Source organism: Psammomys obesus, unplaced genomic scaffold (assembly GCF_907164565.1).
Source record: "Psammomys obesus unplaced genomic scaffold, mPsaObe1.curated_primary_1811, whole genome shotgun sequence".
Lineage (NCBI taxonomy): Eukaryota > Metazoa > Chordata > Mammalia > Rodentia > Muridae > Psammomys > Psammomys obesus.
Genome location: NW_026596036.1, coordinates 32,919 through 47,727, shown reverse-complemented (window position 1 = coordinate 47,727; position 14,809 = coordinate 32,919). Strand labels below are relative to the sequence as shown.

The following is a 14,809-nucleotide window of genomic DNA, read 5'->3' as shown; positions in this document are numbered from 1 at the left end:
GAAGGAAGGAAGGAAGGAAGGAAGGAAGGAAGGAAGGAAGGAAGGAAAAGATCAGAGAGAAATTAAAGGGTTCACTCACAGTAACCCCGGTGGTGGCAGGGTCCTTCCCTTCCATGAGTTTGTAAATATTTTCCAAGGCTTCTTCTGGGCTCTTCCCCTTGAAGCGCTTTTGGCTCAGCTCCTTCATCGCCTCTTGAAATTGATTAAAGTTGATGGTTCTGGCATTCTTGGCCCTGGCCAGTCAGACAGAAATCCAGTAACTGTGGAGTGTGAAGTCACTACTTCCCAACATTATCTACCTTTCTCTTAGTCAGGCATGGCCTATTTTATCCTGCCAATGAATCTTGAGAAGAGGGACCGGGACAGTGCCCAGCACTTGCCAGATGCTCCTTATAAATCTTCCATAAGAACTGTGCCAGGCGATGCCAGGCTGGTGGTACAGACCTCTAATCCCAGCACTCAGAGGCAGGTGGATCTCTGTGAGTTTGAGGCCAACCTGGTCTACAGAGAGTTTCAGGACAGCAAGGACTACATAGAGAAACTCTGTCTCAAAAATAAATGAATGAATGAATGAATGAATGAATGAATGAATGAAAAGAAAAGAAAGAAGGAAATGAACTGCGCTGTGACCATTTATCTTTTCACTTCACCCCCCCTCCCCGCCTTTGGCCCCTTACTTCACTTTGCTGAACACAATGTCTACATCTGTGGAGGTCACTGCCTTGCCATCCATAATGCCGCAGTCTTTACAGAGTTTTGAGAAGTTCTTGTTGGTAATTTCAGTTCCACTGCTGGATGAGTCTCCAAATACAGCAAATCGATGGAATGTTCTTTCTGCTTCTGAGGCCATGGTCAGCTGCAGGGGGTGGAGGGGGGCAGGAGGGAAGGGGACTGGGGAGCAAAGGATGATGGGATGATTGAGGGTAAGGTGCATGGTAAACTACGGCAGCACCAGGAACAACTGTCACCTTCCTTGTTGCTCTCCTGCTGTCTTCCTCCCCTTTCCACAGCTGCAGCTACAGCTCAAGCCTTCCCTCCCCGGCACTGTGGCTACTAGTGTCAAACCTGAACCCCTACACATTCGTAATCCCCTTACCCCACCACTTTCACGTACCTGGGAGCCCAGGTGGTGTCTATGCCTGCGTATACATGTGTGTGCAGCTATGTGGGAGTCAGATGACCAAGGAGAAGGATGTGGCAATAGGGGAGCAAAAATAGGTGAAGAAAGCAGGAAAAAACACTGTGACATCACAGTGTTACATGACATCACTCTGGCTATGGCTTGGTCTCTCTACTGTCTTCCCTTCGGCATCAGAAGCAGAGAGCCATCAATGTCCTCTCTTTGGAGAGCTGTCCAGCCGCGGCACTGAAATGAGCAAGAACTTCAAGCCGTGTAAGAGGATGGAATCATGGATGGTGAGACATGACCTTTGACCTGAGCAAGCTGCCATTCTGCTGGTGTCTTCAGATGACCAAACCCCCCCTACTCACTTCAGCTCAGTTGACTAATCTCCACTTTGCCCTCGCATGGTAGAGCTCCCTGAACCTGTGAAGCCATTAATCTCATTCTGAAATATCATCCTTATACATAACCTCGTGAAACCTCATCACGAGCCCCTCCCAAACTCACTTCTTAATAACACTATGTTGGGAGGTAGGATTTTAGCATGTACATTTTGGGGAGACCCAACCACTGAAGCATTTGGGATTGAGGGGAACAGGCTGGCTTGGGCTGAACACTGCCTTCCAGTCTGCTCTCCCAGCCCAGGTATACTGACTGGCATGGAGAACCCCTCTGCTGTGGGAAGACAGCCACAGCAGGGATCTTAAGGGTCTGCTGATGACTCCAGAGGGAAGAAGCAGAAGACCTGGAGGATAAGTGGAGTGTGGTGTGTCAGGGTAAGTCTCCAACTCTGAAAATTCTCCAGAGCAGTTCCAAGAAACCCTTAATAGTTTCTTTCTGGACAAAAGCCTTGTAAGAGAGATGAACTTCAGGTATCCAAGAATTATAGTAATTGGTCACTTTTTTTTTTCTTCGAGACAGGGTTTCTCTGTGTAGCTTTGGCTGTCCTGGACTCGCTTTGTAGACCAGGCTGACCTTGAACTCACAGCAACCCTCCTGCCTCTGCCTCCTGAGTGCTGGGATTACCAGCGTTCACCACACCATGCCTGGTGTCAGTTTGTAATTTTATAAATTCATTCCTGCCACGTGGTGGTGGTGGCACACTCCTTTAATACCAGAATTCAGGAGGTAGAGGCAGGTGGATCTCTTGAGTACAAGGCCAGTCTCTGGTCTACAAAGTGAGTTTCAGCACAGTGGGGCTACACAGAGAAACCCTGTCTCGAAAAACAAAACAAAACAAAACAAATAATAAATTCATCTTTTTCCATTTCTTGTATTCTTGTATCCTTATTCAAGTTTTTTTTTCCAATTTCTTTATTTTATGTGTTTGGGTGTATTGCAGGCATGCATATCTGTGCAGCATGTGTAGGTTTGGTGCCCTTAGAGGCCAGAACACGGTATCAAGGAAGCCAGAAGACGCTATCCCTGGGACCAGAGGAACAGCCCTGGTCGAGAGTTGCCATATGGGTATTGGGAATTGAACTCTCAGCTCCTCTGGAAGAGCAGTTAGGCCTTCTAACTTGGGTCTCTCTCCAGACCCAAGTCTTTTTTTTTTTTTTTGCTTCACATCTCAATGGTTATCTGAGGCTTCTGAACAGCCATTTTTCTCAGTTCAATGCTTTCCTCCTTTCTACTTCACAAACCAGCTCTGTCACCCTTTTCCCATTAGTGTAATGCTCCCCAAAATGGATTCTCTATCCACTATTCGTGCTGGAGAATAGATTATGGTACCTGAGTACAGTAACACATGCCTGTATCCACAGAACTCTGGAGGCCAAGGCTGGGAAGATGTTCAAGGCCAGTCTTACACACATGACCAGTTTAAGGAATACCTGATACCCTGCTTCAAACATGCCTATGCTGTGACTTGAGAATAGTTGGGACTGCAGAGATGGCCCCATGGCAGTTAAAAGCACATAATGCTCTTGAAGAGAACCTGGGTTTAATTCCTGGTAGCCACATCAGGCAGTTAACCACTGGCAGTGATTTCAGGTCCAGAGAGGGATCTGATGTCTCTGGCCTTCATGGGCCTTAAATCCACATGCATATACTCACACTCAGACACATAAATAAAAACAAAACGTCCTTTCAAAAAATGCAAACACTGTCATTCTTATTGCTCAGTCCTTTTGCCTGCCATTCAAGGACACAACTTGTTCTGTCCTCCCCTCCCCCACCCCCCAGTCTGTCTCACCAAGTGTCATCCTCCTCTCGCTAACTTTGCTCTTAGCTCAGGTTCTAATGGCATAACAGTTACACACTCAAGAGGTTAATCTGGTGGAAAGAAAACAGACCCTGGAGGGGAATGAATCTGGCAGGGGTTCAAATCCTAGGTGTGTTATCAGCTGTGGCCAGGCGCAAGTCATTAACATTTCTGGGCTTCAGTTTCCACATTTGTATGGTTAAGGACAACAATACAGATTTGGGGATCACAGGTACTACTTCCTCTTAAATTCTTCAGAGTACTCGTGTTTATGCCTATCCTTTCTCTTCTGCTCCCTGCCTGGACAAAACACCCCCTTCATCCCACTCAAATAGTCCACTTCTCATCTGGGAATGAGAAGTTTCACCCTGGAAACAAAACTTCTTTCCTCTGACTTATAGACACTGATGGCCCTTAGCCTAGGGGCTCTAGCCTCCTGGGGTGGGGATTGCTAGGGGCCCTGAAATCTCTTGGTACAAACAAGATTGAGTGCAGACGATAAACAATACGCTTTGCAAATGCATATGTGATTGTTAGAGCACTATAGAAATTACTTTTAAGTTATTTCCGAATTTCCAATTTGTGCTTTCTTCATCAGGGTCACTAAAATCTTTCTGGGGGAAATGAAAAGCTCTTCTCTTCCACTGGAGAGCAGTGAGGGCCTGCTACAAGGCTTGTTCTCTATACATTGGTCTTATAGATTATTTTCCCTAGTCTTTTATACATACACACACACACACACACACACACACACACACATATATATATATATATATATATATATATATGATTCTTCAATACCTGGATCACAAAACTGACCAAAACATATCACTTCTTTGAATTTCACCTATCCAGGGGTTTGTACACTGCCTGTGCTTGAAGCTGTCACTTAGCTGCAAGTGTAGTTTGAAGCTGCTTTTGACCCAGGGAGAGTAGGGTAGATATCGTCCGTGTCGGGACACTGTCTTGAACCTGTCCTAACAGTAAAGAACAATGAGGCAGAACCTCATATCAGGTCGGAGCTGCCTAGAGACGCCCTAGGTCTAGGACAGAAACACATCTCAGTGGAAATTTCCCACCTCCGGCCCTTCCCAAGCCCCTATGTCTGCCTCTGCCCCTTATCAGGTTCCCCCTGAGTCATCCTGACCCAGAGACGAATTTAGATGCTGGAACCTTCCAGTGTCTCCCTCCCCCTCTCCAAGCATGTCTACTTTAGACACATGAGAGAAGCCTACAGGCTCAAGGGCTCACTCCAGGTTCCCTGGCTTTCTACATGCCGCAAGCGCTGTCTGAGATCTTTTGTATCTTACCATCTTACCCAACTGTAGCTGTGATCTTAATTCCAGCAATCTTCTCGTGGAGGACAGCTCTAAACCTGCACCCAGGGGCTAGACAGGAAGCTTATGCCAGGTTTCTGTGCTAGTTTCTAGAGCAATAGCTAGGAGGGGAACAGGAGAAAAAAACAGAGGACAACTTGGGGCTCCATTTGGGGGATATAGGAAGCTCTTTAGGTCTAGGGTGTTCTGTTTTGTTTTTGAAAGCTGGGTTTGAGCCTATCCAGGTCTCCTCCTCCTCCCTCTTGGCCTCTCCTTCTTTCCAACAGACCTGCCAAGTGGGGATGAAAAGGGGCATTGATTTTCCTTGGGGAGGGGGGGGTGGGTGGTGAGAGTAGTTCCCAGGCAGGGGGGAGGGCAATCTAGGGGTCTTGTGGGGAGCAGTCTGCGCTGGTGTTGCAGTTGGCAGCTCCAGTTCCATTGGACATTGTTTTCAACTGGCCTGGCGCCCAGCCCCCGAAATGGCAAGTCTGGAACTAGGCTTGAAGGGGGATGGGGTAGGATTGATCCTGGGAGCAAGGGTGCGAGAACGAGGGCATGTGGGGAAATTCAATCTGGTTGCCCAACACAACTTTCAACCCCCATAGCCACATCAACCCTTCCGTTCCAGCAAGCCTCCTCTAAAGAGCACAGGGAGGGTGTGTCTCAGCTGTGACTCTTGTGGAAGTCTAGGATAGGATGGCAAACCCACCCAGGCGCTGAGAGTCGAGCTCAGGAGACATCTGCAACGGGGTAGTGCCACTTAGCCTTTCAGAGCTGATCTCACCCTCCTTTTCGGGGTTGGGCTAGGAGGGGTTAGCGCCTCAGCCACAGGGTCTCTTGGGTCTCAGCCCAGGACATCGAGTCCTCCCCAAACCCTTACTCCACCCTTGCGGGGTTAGCTCCGCCTCCGCGCCTGTTTACACAGGAGTCAGAGCCCTTGGGGGGTCCCCTGTCCCTCCCCTGCGCCCCCCCCCCGTTGGGGCCTTGACCCGGGAATCGCTGTTGGCCATCATCTTCCCCCTCCTTCGTTCATCCTCTATTTATAGCGGCCCCCAGAATTTCCTGCCCCCCCCCCTTGCTTGTTGTCCAACTTTTCACCGAGCGGCTGGAGAGCAGGCGGCGGGATTCGGCTGAGGAGGTACCAGCACCCCAAGCGTTCGGAATCCCTGCGTCCTCGACGCCCCATGCCCAGACACGCTGGCACTACCGCCCCTACCTGCCCCAAGACCTGGTCGGAGCGGTAGCCCTCGCCCACCTCCCCCTTCCTCGACCTAGCTCTCTGCTTCCGGGCGGGCGGAGCTGAGATCGGAGGACGTGGGCACCTTGGGTTGGCCTCCCCGTTTTATCCGTCGCCGCCACTCAATCTGGGGGTCTAGGAAGGGAACCAAAAGTGAGCCCGGCAGAGCCAAGTCACATAGGGGGAGCCGTTGAGGTGGGCGTGGGGGTTATTTGGAGGCTTAAGGGGTCCCACGCACACCCCACTTCACGCCGCTCCGGGTTGTGGGGAGTACTCGGAGAGCCTATGAGCATCCCGTAACGTGCTCCCTAGTCACCCCCTCTCGCCCCTCCCCGGGAGGCCGGGGCGTGTTTACGGGGGTCGGGGCGGATCTGCGGGGAGATGGTCCAGGGGCGGGTCCGGGGCGGGTCTGTGGGGAACCGGAGCGAGGGCGGACCTAAGTCAAAGGCAAGTGAAGGTGGCAGCGACCGCGGCGGCTGCAGCAGGTAGGGGGAGGGGCAAGCGCGCCTCTGGGCTGGGAAGGCGCGGGCCAGGAGGGTCGGCTTTGTGGTTCTGGTCCCGGGGCTGCGGCTCAGGGGAAGGGGCTGGCCAAGAAAGGCGCTCCGCTGCTGTGCACAAAGGCAGAGGCGCTGCGAAGTGCAGGGCGTGTTTGGGGCGCGCCCGAGATGGTGTCCCGGGTCCTGGGCGCTACGTGTCCGCCGTGGGAGGGTGTTGGTCAGGATGAGGACAGGCAGCTAGGGACTCAGAGCGTCAGGTTTCGGGTTCTGGGAGCGGCCAGTCACAGGTCCTACCCATCCTTTCCCGGCTGGCGCTTGCTCGCTGGCAGTCAGGGGAAGTGCGGAGGTTACGGGATGGCCCTGTCTCCCCTCCCCTTTCTCCACCGGACCTACAGTTAGACTGGGTGGAGGGGAGAGATGACGGCCTGAAATGAAGACTGTTTGTTTTTAGATATGGAGGAAAAGGTCATGCTGTACTACCTACACACCAACTGAGAACTGTCGAAACCGGACAAGGTCACATAGTGGTGGCCGTAGGGTAGGACCCAGAGGTTCTGACAGTCTTGCGCTGTCGCCATGTCGGCACTCCGTTTTCTCTTTATCCTACCCAGCCTGGACCTGCTTGTGTTGCCCCGAAGGCCCCTCCAACTTGTATTGATTGAGGCGTAAAGAGGACGTGTTCTCTGGTCTCAGTGGAGGTTAAGTAGGGTTAGTGACCCCGGGATTCTGGGTCTTGGCTGTGGCGGTATATCCCTAAAACACCCAAGTCTATCTCCAGTGTCATTCACCTTGCTCGTGTGTGTTTTCTCAGACCGCGTAGTCAGAACTAAGAACCCTGACCTTTAGTCTCCCCGCACCTAGCCAATAAAAGCCCAGTAAATTGACTCCACCCACCCCATGTGGCCTCTCCTTTCTTTGCAAGTCTGCACAGGTGCTCGCTGCTCTCCAGACCTTCCAGGGTTCCTGTGGGCTCGCTTGTACTTGGGTGGCAGAGTCTTGAGTCACCAGAGAAAGAGAGGCGTTGGTTGGGTTGGAGATCCATGTCCCTCTGTGGAGCACTTTCAGTTGGTCGTTGCCTTAGTCGTTTTTAACCCCTCGAGATGCTGACATTGGGTTATAGTTGAAGGTCATAGTCAATTGCGTACTCTCACTGCCCTGTCCCTTGGTACACTAAGAGTGTACCCAGTCAGCGACAACAGGGAGTGTGGGATGTCCCCTAAATATAGCTTAAGAAACTGGAGCCACATTGCTTCCCCACCCTGGGAGGAGCATCCTGAGGTGTGAGTGTTGGGCTTGGGAGCCAGCAGCGGGGCTGGCAGTCTGAGGAGATGTGCCCTCCTGATTTTGCCCTCTTTTGTAGTACCCTTGAAGTGGGATAGAGGAGCCAGAAAAGCCCTCTGTGTGTCTTGGAGTTTTCACCTCTGGGACCTCTGGGTTCCCTCTGCACCCTGCACTGACCTGGGCTGAGAGTACAGAGGCTGAACCACCTACCAGGCTTATTCATTCTTTCTTTCTTTCTTTCTTTCTTTCTTTCTTTCTTTCTTTCTTTCTTTCTTTCTTTCTTTCTTTCTTTCTTTCTTTCTCTCTCTCTCTCTTTCTTCTTCCTTCCTTCCTTCCTTCCTTCCTTCCTTCCTTCCTTCCTTCTTCTCTCTCTCTCCTGCCTTCTTTCTTTTTTTTTTTTTTTTGAGGCAGGGTTTCTCTGTTCTCTGTGTAGCCTTGGCTGTCCTGGAATTCACTCTGTAGACGAGGCTGACCTCAACTCAGAAACCTGCCTGCCTCTGCCTTCTGAGTGCCAGGATCAAAGGTGTGCACCCCCCCCCCCCCCGCTGGTTTATTGTTTTCTTATCCTGCCAGGCCACCATGGCAGAACTTCAGGAGGTGCAGATCACTGAGGAGAAGCCGCTGCTGCCAGGACAAACGCCTGAGACTGCCAAGGTTAATGGAGACTCTCTGATTTCCCTGTCTCAAACCCATACTCTGAAAACAGCCCCTCGCCTCCCGGCTTCCCCAAGCCCATGGCTCTTATTCTAATGCACACTCCTCCTTTATCCATCTCCTCCCATCTCTTGTTCTAGACACTGCAAAAGGGAGCCCACACCTTGTCTTGTCACTACACTAACCTGCACCCTCTCCTGTCTTGTTTTTTTGTCACTCTTTCTGTATTTGGTGTCTTTTGTTCTTTACCTACCTCTTTGTGTCTGCCTCTCCATTTGTTGTGTGTATCTGTCTGTGTGTGTCTCTCCAGGAGGCCGAGTTAGCTGCCCGAATCCTCCTGGACCAGGGACAGGTAACTGTGGGGACAATGCCAGGGTGGGAGGAGCTCTTCTTTCCCCCAATATTGAAAGGGACCCAATCTGGCTCTCTGCACTTTTTTCCATTCCCCACACTTCTCCCTCCTCCTCTTCTTTCTTTCTTCTTTGAGTTCCTTATTCTCCAGCCTCTCATGTTTTCTACCCTCAGACCCAATTCCACTGTCGCATTTTCATAAAAACTAATCGATCCTACCTTCATGTCACTGTTTACTTCTTTTTGCCTTTCCTCCTTTTGAAAAATTTCCATGTATTTCCTCCCTGATGGCAACCTTTCTCCTTACAGACTCACTCTGTGGAGACACCTTATGGCTCTGTCACTTTTACCGTGTATGGCACCCCCAAACCCAAACGGCCAGCGATATTCACCTACCACGATGTAGGACTTAACTGTAAGACCCTCATTTCTTCTTCTTCTTCTTTCTGGGACGAGTCAGGGGCGGGAAAGACCCAGTGCATATGGGGGGATTGTCAGTATGGTCAGGTGGGGCCCCCAGTAGCATCATAGAAATGTGTCTTTTAGTTCAGCAAGAGGGTGGGTTCTGACACGGGGATGGTTTTCCTTCTGATCTTGTTGTTGTGGGGGAATGTGGGTTCTCTTTAGATAAATCTTGCTTCCAGCCACTGTTTCAGTTCGGGGACATGCAAGAAATCATTCAGAACTTTGTGCGGGTTCATGTGGATGCCCCTGGAATGGAAGAGGGGGCTCCTGTGTTCCCTTTGGGGTAAGAAATAGTTCCTTGTCCCTTTTTTATAAGCAGGAGTGTGTGTGTGTGTGTGGTGGGGGTGTGGACAAGGAAGTGCACAGTGCACCAGAGAGGATGAAAGTGAAGGAGGCAGAGAAGACGCTGGCAAAGGATATGGAGTTACTCCAGGAAGTAGGCATATGGGTACAGATTGGTAACTTTAATGTCTTTCTCTTTTTTAGGTACCAGTACCCATCTCTGGACCAGCTCGCAGATATGATTCCTTGCATCCTGCAGTACCTAAAGTGAGAGGCCTCAGGAGTCCTTCAGAATGTTCTTTTCAGCCTAACGAAGCCCTTAGAATGTGGTCACCATGGTTCCTGGGCTAATTTTCGTCTCAATATACCCTCCTTCTCCTTCCATGTTTTTCACCTTGATTGTCAGGAGGAAGGGCAGTGGGCTTTGACTATTGACTAGAGCTATCAGAGTAATCTTACGACTGAATGGGAAAAAGAAAGCAAAAGGGTTTGTACTTGGCCCTGTCGTGGCTTAGGGGAAGCTTTTCTGATCTGGAAGTTAGGGAAGAAGAGGTATGGGTGACCTCATCCCTAAGGAACTAGATAGACCTGTCTTGGTCCCCATTCCTGTCTTCTATAATCACATTTGGTGTACCGGGAACCAGGTGTGTAAGACAGATAAGCCTCACAAGGGCCCTATGGCATGCACAAGGAGATACTAATTTGTGGGTATTCTTTCTTTCTTAGATTGATTTGTTCTCATTTTACGTGTAGGAGAGTTTGCCAGCATGTATGTATATGTACCACATATATGCCTGGTGCCCACAGTAGCCAGAAAAGGGCATTGGAAACCCTGGAACTTGAGTAGTAGAAGTTTTTGAGCCACCATGGAGGTTCTGGGAACCCGACCCAGGTCCTCTGCAAAAGAAGCAAGCGCTCTTGACTGCTGGGCCATCTTGCCAGCCCCTGATTCCTAGGATCTATCTTTCTTTCTTTTTTTTTTTTTTTTTTTGGCTTACCTTTTCCTGGGCGCATGGCTCTCAGCAACTCTGGTCTACTTTCTTGCCTGTCTTCTCCATCCTTCCAAATGACCAACATCACACCTTTTCCATATTTGCTTTAAGGTGCACAATTCCAGTTTCTCCGTGCAACCAGGACTCAGATCAAGTTAAACACCAAGAGCTGAGAACATACAAGCTTTGTGTGTGTAGGAAGAGATGTGTATTTCCTTTCAAAAGACACTCGTTCTCCAAGAGGAAGCTGAATGTAGACCTCAGGGATCCGCACTCAGTACTAGGCATTCTTGGTACCTTTCTTTTTACATTCATGCAGGAAGGTCCTTTCTGTCCTCTTTTGTGGCTCTGACCTCAGAAAGCATGATGAGTTTGGAGAGACTGGACTGTGACAGGTTTTGGCTGCCAGAGCCTGTGACACGTACATTTCCCTTTTACAGTTTTTCTTCAATAATTGGAGTTGGTGTCGGAGCTGGAGCCTACATTCTGTCACGATATGCTGTAAGAGGCAAAAACTGCTAAATTAGGGAGTGGCCTCCCCCTCCCCCATATTAGACAGAATATTGCAGGCGTAGTTCACATTCTTGTAATTCCAGCATTTTCAAAGGAAATAGGGAACAGGGTAGAGTAGGCCTTATAGGAGTTCGGGGGGAGGGGGCTTGGGAGGGGGAGACAAAGGCGCAGCTGTTTCTGATCTCCTTTCTGTCACCCCTTAGCTGAACCACCCAGACACAGTTGAAGGGCTTGTTCTCATCAACATTGACCCCAATGCCAAGGGCTGGATGGACTGGGCAGCCCACAAGGTTCGGAGGGCCGTGTGTTCTGACGTCTGGGGTGGTGGTGGCTGTCCCTGGCAGTGTCACTGAACAGATTCAGGCCTTCAAGGAGGGCATGGTGGGGCACAAAAACAAAGACGCGTTGCTTTGCCTGGATGTCTCTTCCCCCACAGTCGTCTGATCTTGTTCACCTGCCTTTGTAGTTAACAGGCCTTACCTCTTCCATCCCGGAGATGATCCTTGGACATCTTTTCAGCCATGTAAGTGGTTGTGGAGGGCGGAAGAAGTAGAGATGGTCAGCAGGGACTTGAATGCTTTGGGGTGGCTTCCTTCCCTGGGACAGGATCTGGGGTGTGGAGACAGTTCCAGTCATTGTGGGCTTCTTTTCCCAGCCCTAATTTGTCTCTTCTGTGCTTCAGGAGGAGCTTTCTGGAAACTCGGAGTTGATACAGAAATATAGGAATATAATCACGCAGGCTCCTAACCTGGAGAACATTGAGCTGTACTGGAACAGCTACAACAAGTGAGTGGGGCCGGTGCGCACGGAGAGGCAGAAGCGGAGAGAGGGTCCTGTGCAGTGTGCATTGAAGGCAGGATTTGGCACGCGGCTTCAGGGCAGGAGTCAGGGGATCTCTCACTCTTGTGCCCTTCCTCTCCCTTAGCTGCCTCTTGCCAGAGGTCTAGGGCACAGGTGCCGAGCTCTTGGCACATGCCTGCCATTTTCTCTGATACCCCTTCCTCCCTTTTTAACTGCTGGGGGAAACAAACTAAGTGCCTCGTAAATGCTGGCTAAGCAGGTACTCCACCACCAAGCTGCAACCCTCCCCCGCCCTCGGTATTCACTTTTGATCACCAATAGTTGACTATAAAAATTAAAAAAAAGGGGAGGGGGATAGCTTCCTTTGGAGAAGGTAGCTTACCTAGGTAGGCAGTGTTGCCTGTCAAAAACAACTTCTCTCTGAACCCCCTGCAGCCGCCGAGACCTGAACTTCGAGCGAGGTGGTGAGATGACCCTCAAGTAAGACGTTGGTAGCTAGGGCTCTGCCCTGTCCCTGCACTGTCCCTTGGTGCCAGCATCCCTTAACTTTTGTAGAGGGAGCTTACCTGTCTCCCTTACTCCATTCTGTGTAACAAGTTGCCTCCCCCTGGGCCTTCCCTCTTTGATGCTCTTGCGGAGCAGCAGGAGAAAGGGGACCTGGAGCCAGGGTACTCTTTTGGGGGAGGTGTTGGGTAAGGATGTGCAGGGCTTACTGCCCTCTCCCTGACCCTGTGCCTCTAGGTGCCCTGTGATGCTGGTGGTAGGAGACCAAGCGCCTCATGAGGATGCCGTGGTCAGTAGTGACTTCCGGGCTAGTGAAGGGACGTTGGGGTCAGAAACTCTGGGACAGGGGAGGCAACTCTAGGGCCTTAGGAATGTGACTTCTGTTAACAAGGAATTGGGGAGGGGCTGACGAGGAAAGGGAAAAGAGTAGGGTCTCTTGGAAGGTTGTGGAGAGGGCGAACCTCATTCATTCTGCCTCCTACCTATTGTAGGTGGAGTGTAACTCAAAACTGGACCCCACACAGACCTCGTTCCTCAAGGTCAGTGGTCCTCCTCTAAGCCTTCTGCCTCCTGGGCCCCAGTCCAGGACCATACATATTCTAAATTCCAGTGTCTGAGCCTTGTGGGTTCATTATGGGTCAAGGGAGAAAAGAACAAAGGGACTAAATCGGGAAGCTGTTAGGGAAGAGCCCCTTTCCCTCTGCGTGGATCATCTGATAGATTCCCATGTCTCTTCTTTTCTGGGTGGTTCCTTCCTGAGCAGATGGCTGATTCTGGAGGTCAGCCACAGCTGACCCAGGTGAGTACCCTGCCAACCATGGGATGGGGAAATGGGATGAGTTACTAGGGTCATTGAACTGTGGCCTTCCTGCTTTCACAGTGTCTGTCTAACCATATCTCTCTGACTCTTCTTTTTCCTGTAATATGCCCACAGCCAGGCAAGCTGACTGAGGCTTTCAAGTACTTCCTGCAAGGCATGGGCTACAGTGAGTATTGGGACAGAGGCTACTATGAAGAAGGGAAAGAAGGGACACTCTGAGGGTCGACCTAAGGGTCAACCTACTTGAAGTCAGCATCTCACAAATCAAGCTCACGGGCTCTCTGGCTCCACCTGAAGTCACCAGCTCCCTTCTCCACTCGTCTCTGAGGGCCTTCCCATCACTCTGTTTCCACAGTGGCCTCCTCCTGCATGACTCGCCTATCGAGGTCTCGCACGGCATCTTTGACCAGCGCAGCATCCATTGATGGCGGCCGGTCCCGCTCCCGAACCCTGTCGCAGAGTAGCGAGTCTGGGACCCTCCCTTCTGGACCTCCCGGGCACACCATGGAAGTCTCCTGTTGAATGACCCTCAGTTCCCTGGTGTGGGATCCCAGCCCTCACCTCCCGCAGCACTAACTTAAGAGGTGTATCGGGGCATTGGGCCAGGGTACACAAGGAAAGTGGGCAGATCATGCAGGGAGGTGACCTCCGTTTTTAATTGTTACCCTAACCTTGACCTTTAACCTGTGATTTCCTCCAGCTCCTAGGTGAGATGTTCTAATATCTCTTAGTGATCCAGGCCCCCTAAATTATCCCCTCTCCCGTTTTGGTGTTGTAGCTGACATGGGGCCTCCGCCACTGCCCCTCTTTATCCCATATTTGCAAGGGTTAAGAGAGTTGGTGTGTGTGTGTTGAGAGTTGGAAGCTGGGGTGCTCCATTCCCCAAAGCTGACAGTGGATTTGCCTTCATGCTTCAGGCCTCTGAAAGCAGTGGACCCAAACGAATGTCTATTGGGGGGAGGCTTGCTGGTGGGTCAGTAGTCCTACAGACGTGACAGAAATAGCCAGCATGTAAGAAAAAAGAATGGGAGATGGTGGGCAGTGAGTAAGAGCAATGGTAGGAATGGAGCTGGGGCAGTAGGGAGGGGCCTGGGCCATTCGGCCGCACTAACTTTGGTAGCTGTCAGTGTGCACCTAGTGTGGGACTGGGGGAGAGAGCCTAGGTCAGACTGCTTGGAGCTTGACATAAGGGTGGGAAGGGCTACCGCAGGCCCTGACCATACTGTTATGTATAGAACATGAGTGACCTCCTGTCTTGCACAATTTCTGCTGTGACAATAAACTATAGAGGAAACTGAGCACCGTTGTTACTCTAGGTCTAAATATGCCTGTACCCTGTCCCATCTTATCCTCTCTTTGCCCCTCTTAAAGCACTATGACCTTGGATGGCTTGTGGGGTATAAACACAGAATGTGACGTTGGAATCCAAGGAAATGGTATTGTTCTATTAATACTGTCTTTAAGCTTGGGAAAGAGGAACTGTTGCAGATCTTAGAAAACTCCTTTATCATTTGTGAGTCATTGAGAAAGACTAGGATTTCAGGGATGCCATCAGTATCATGTTCTTTAAGAAAGAGCCAGGCAGTGGCAGGGCACACCTTTAATCCCAGCACTGGGGAGGCAGAGGCAAGGGAATCTATGAGTTTGAGGCCAGCCTGGAGTACAGAGCAAGCTCCAGGACAGCCAGAGATCTCAAAAAACAAACAAACAAACAAACAAACAAACAAAAGAAAGCTGACTAAAGGGCTGGGAAGATGGCTCAACAGTTAC

General features: G+C 50.6%; 2 protein-coding genes across 13 annotated transcripts in view; one reads left to right on the top strand and one right to left on the bottom strand.

The window, feature by feature from the left end:
* The window catches only part of Tppp2 (tubulin polymerization promoting protein family member 2), a 14,270-nt gene extending 9,414 nt beyond the window's left edge, over window positions 1-4,856 (bottom strand). For 2 of the 7 annotated variants that reach the window (XM_055621679.1, XM_055621678.1), the window contains exons 1-3: window positions 4,637-4,854; window positions 678-891; window positions 80-233 (exon numbers count right to left, since the gene is read on the bottom strand). In XM_055621679.1, the coding sequence (XP_055477654.1) occupies window positions 80-233; window positions 678-850 (327 nt within the window). In that variant the 5' untranslated portion in view covers window positions 851-891; window positions 4,637-4,854. Of the gene's footprint in view, window positions 1-79; window positions 234-677; window positions 892-1,114; window positions 1,367-4,636 lie in introns of all 7 variants that reach the window. The other 5 variants (XM_055621674.1, XM_055621676.1, XM_055621673.1 and 2 more) reach the window with 5 other exon arrangements.
* Window positions 4,857-5,692: 836 nt separating this feature from the next.
* On the top strand, window positions 5,693-14,337 carry Ndrg2 (NDRG family member 2). Of its 6 annotated transcripts, none has more exons than XM_055621642.1 (16): window positions 5,693-5,780; window positions 8,231-8,311; window positions 8,622-8,663; window positions 8,972-9,077; window positions 9,290-9,410; window positions 9,614-9,676; window positions 10,842-10,902; window positions 11,118-11,204; window positions 11,381-11,437; window positions 11,597-11,700; window positions 12,151-12,195; window positions 12,457-12,508; window positions 12,711-12,758; window positions 12,983-13,018; window positions 13,154-13,205; window positions 13,395-14,337. In XM_055621642.1, the coding sequence occupies exons 2-16, from the start codon at window positions 8,237-8,239 to the stop codon at window positions 13,559-13,561; spliced, it is 1,116 nt and encodes a 371-aa protein (XP_055477617.1). In that variant the 5' UTR covers window positions 5,693-5,780; window positions 8,231-8,236; the 3' UTR covers window positions 13,562-14,337. The 6 variants fall into 6 exon arrangements, with proteins under 6 accessions (XP_055477617.1, XP_055477613.1, XP_055477616.1 ...); XM_055621638.1 differs by lacking the exon at window positions 5,693-5,780 and adding an exon at window positions 6,279-6,364; XM_055621641.1 differs by lacking the exon at window positions 5,693-5,780 and adding an exon at window positions 6,916-7,084.
* The last annotated feature ends 472 nt before the right edge of the window (window positions 14,338-14,809 follow it).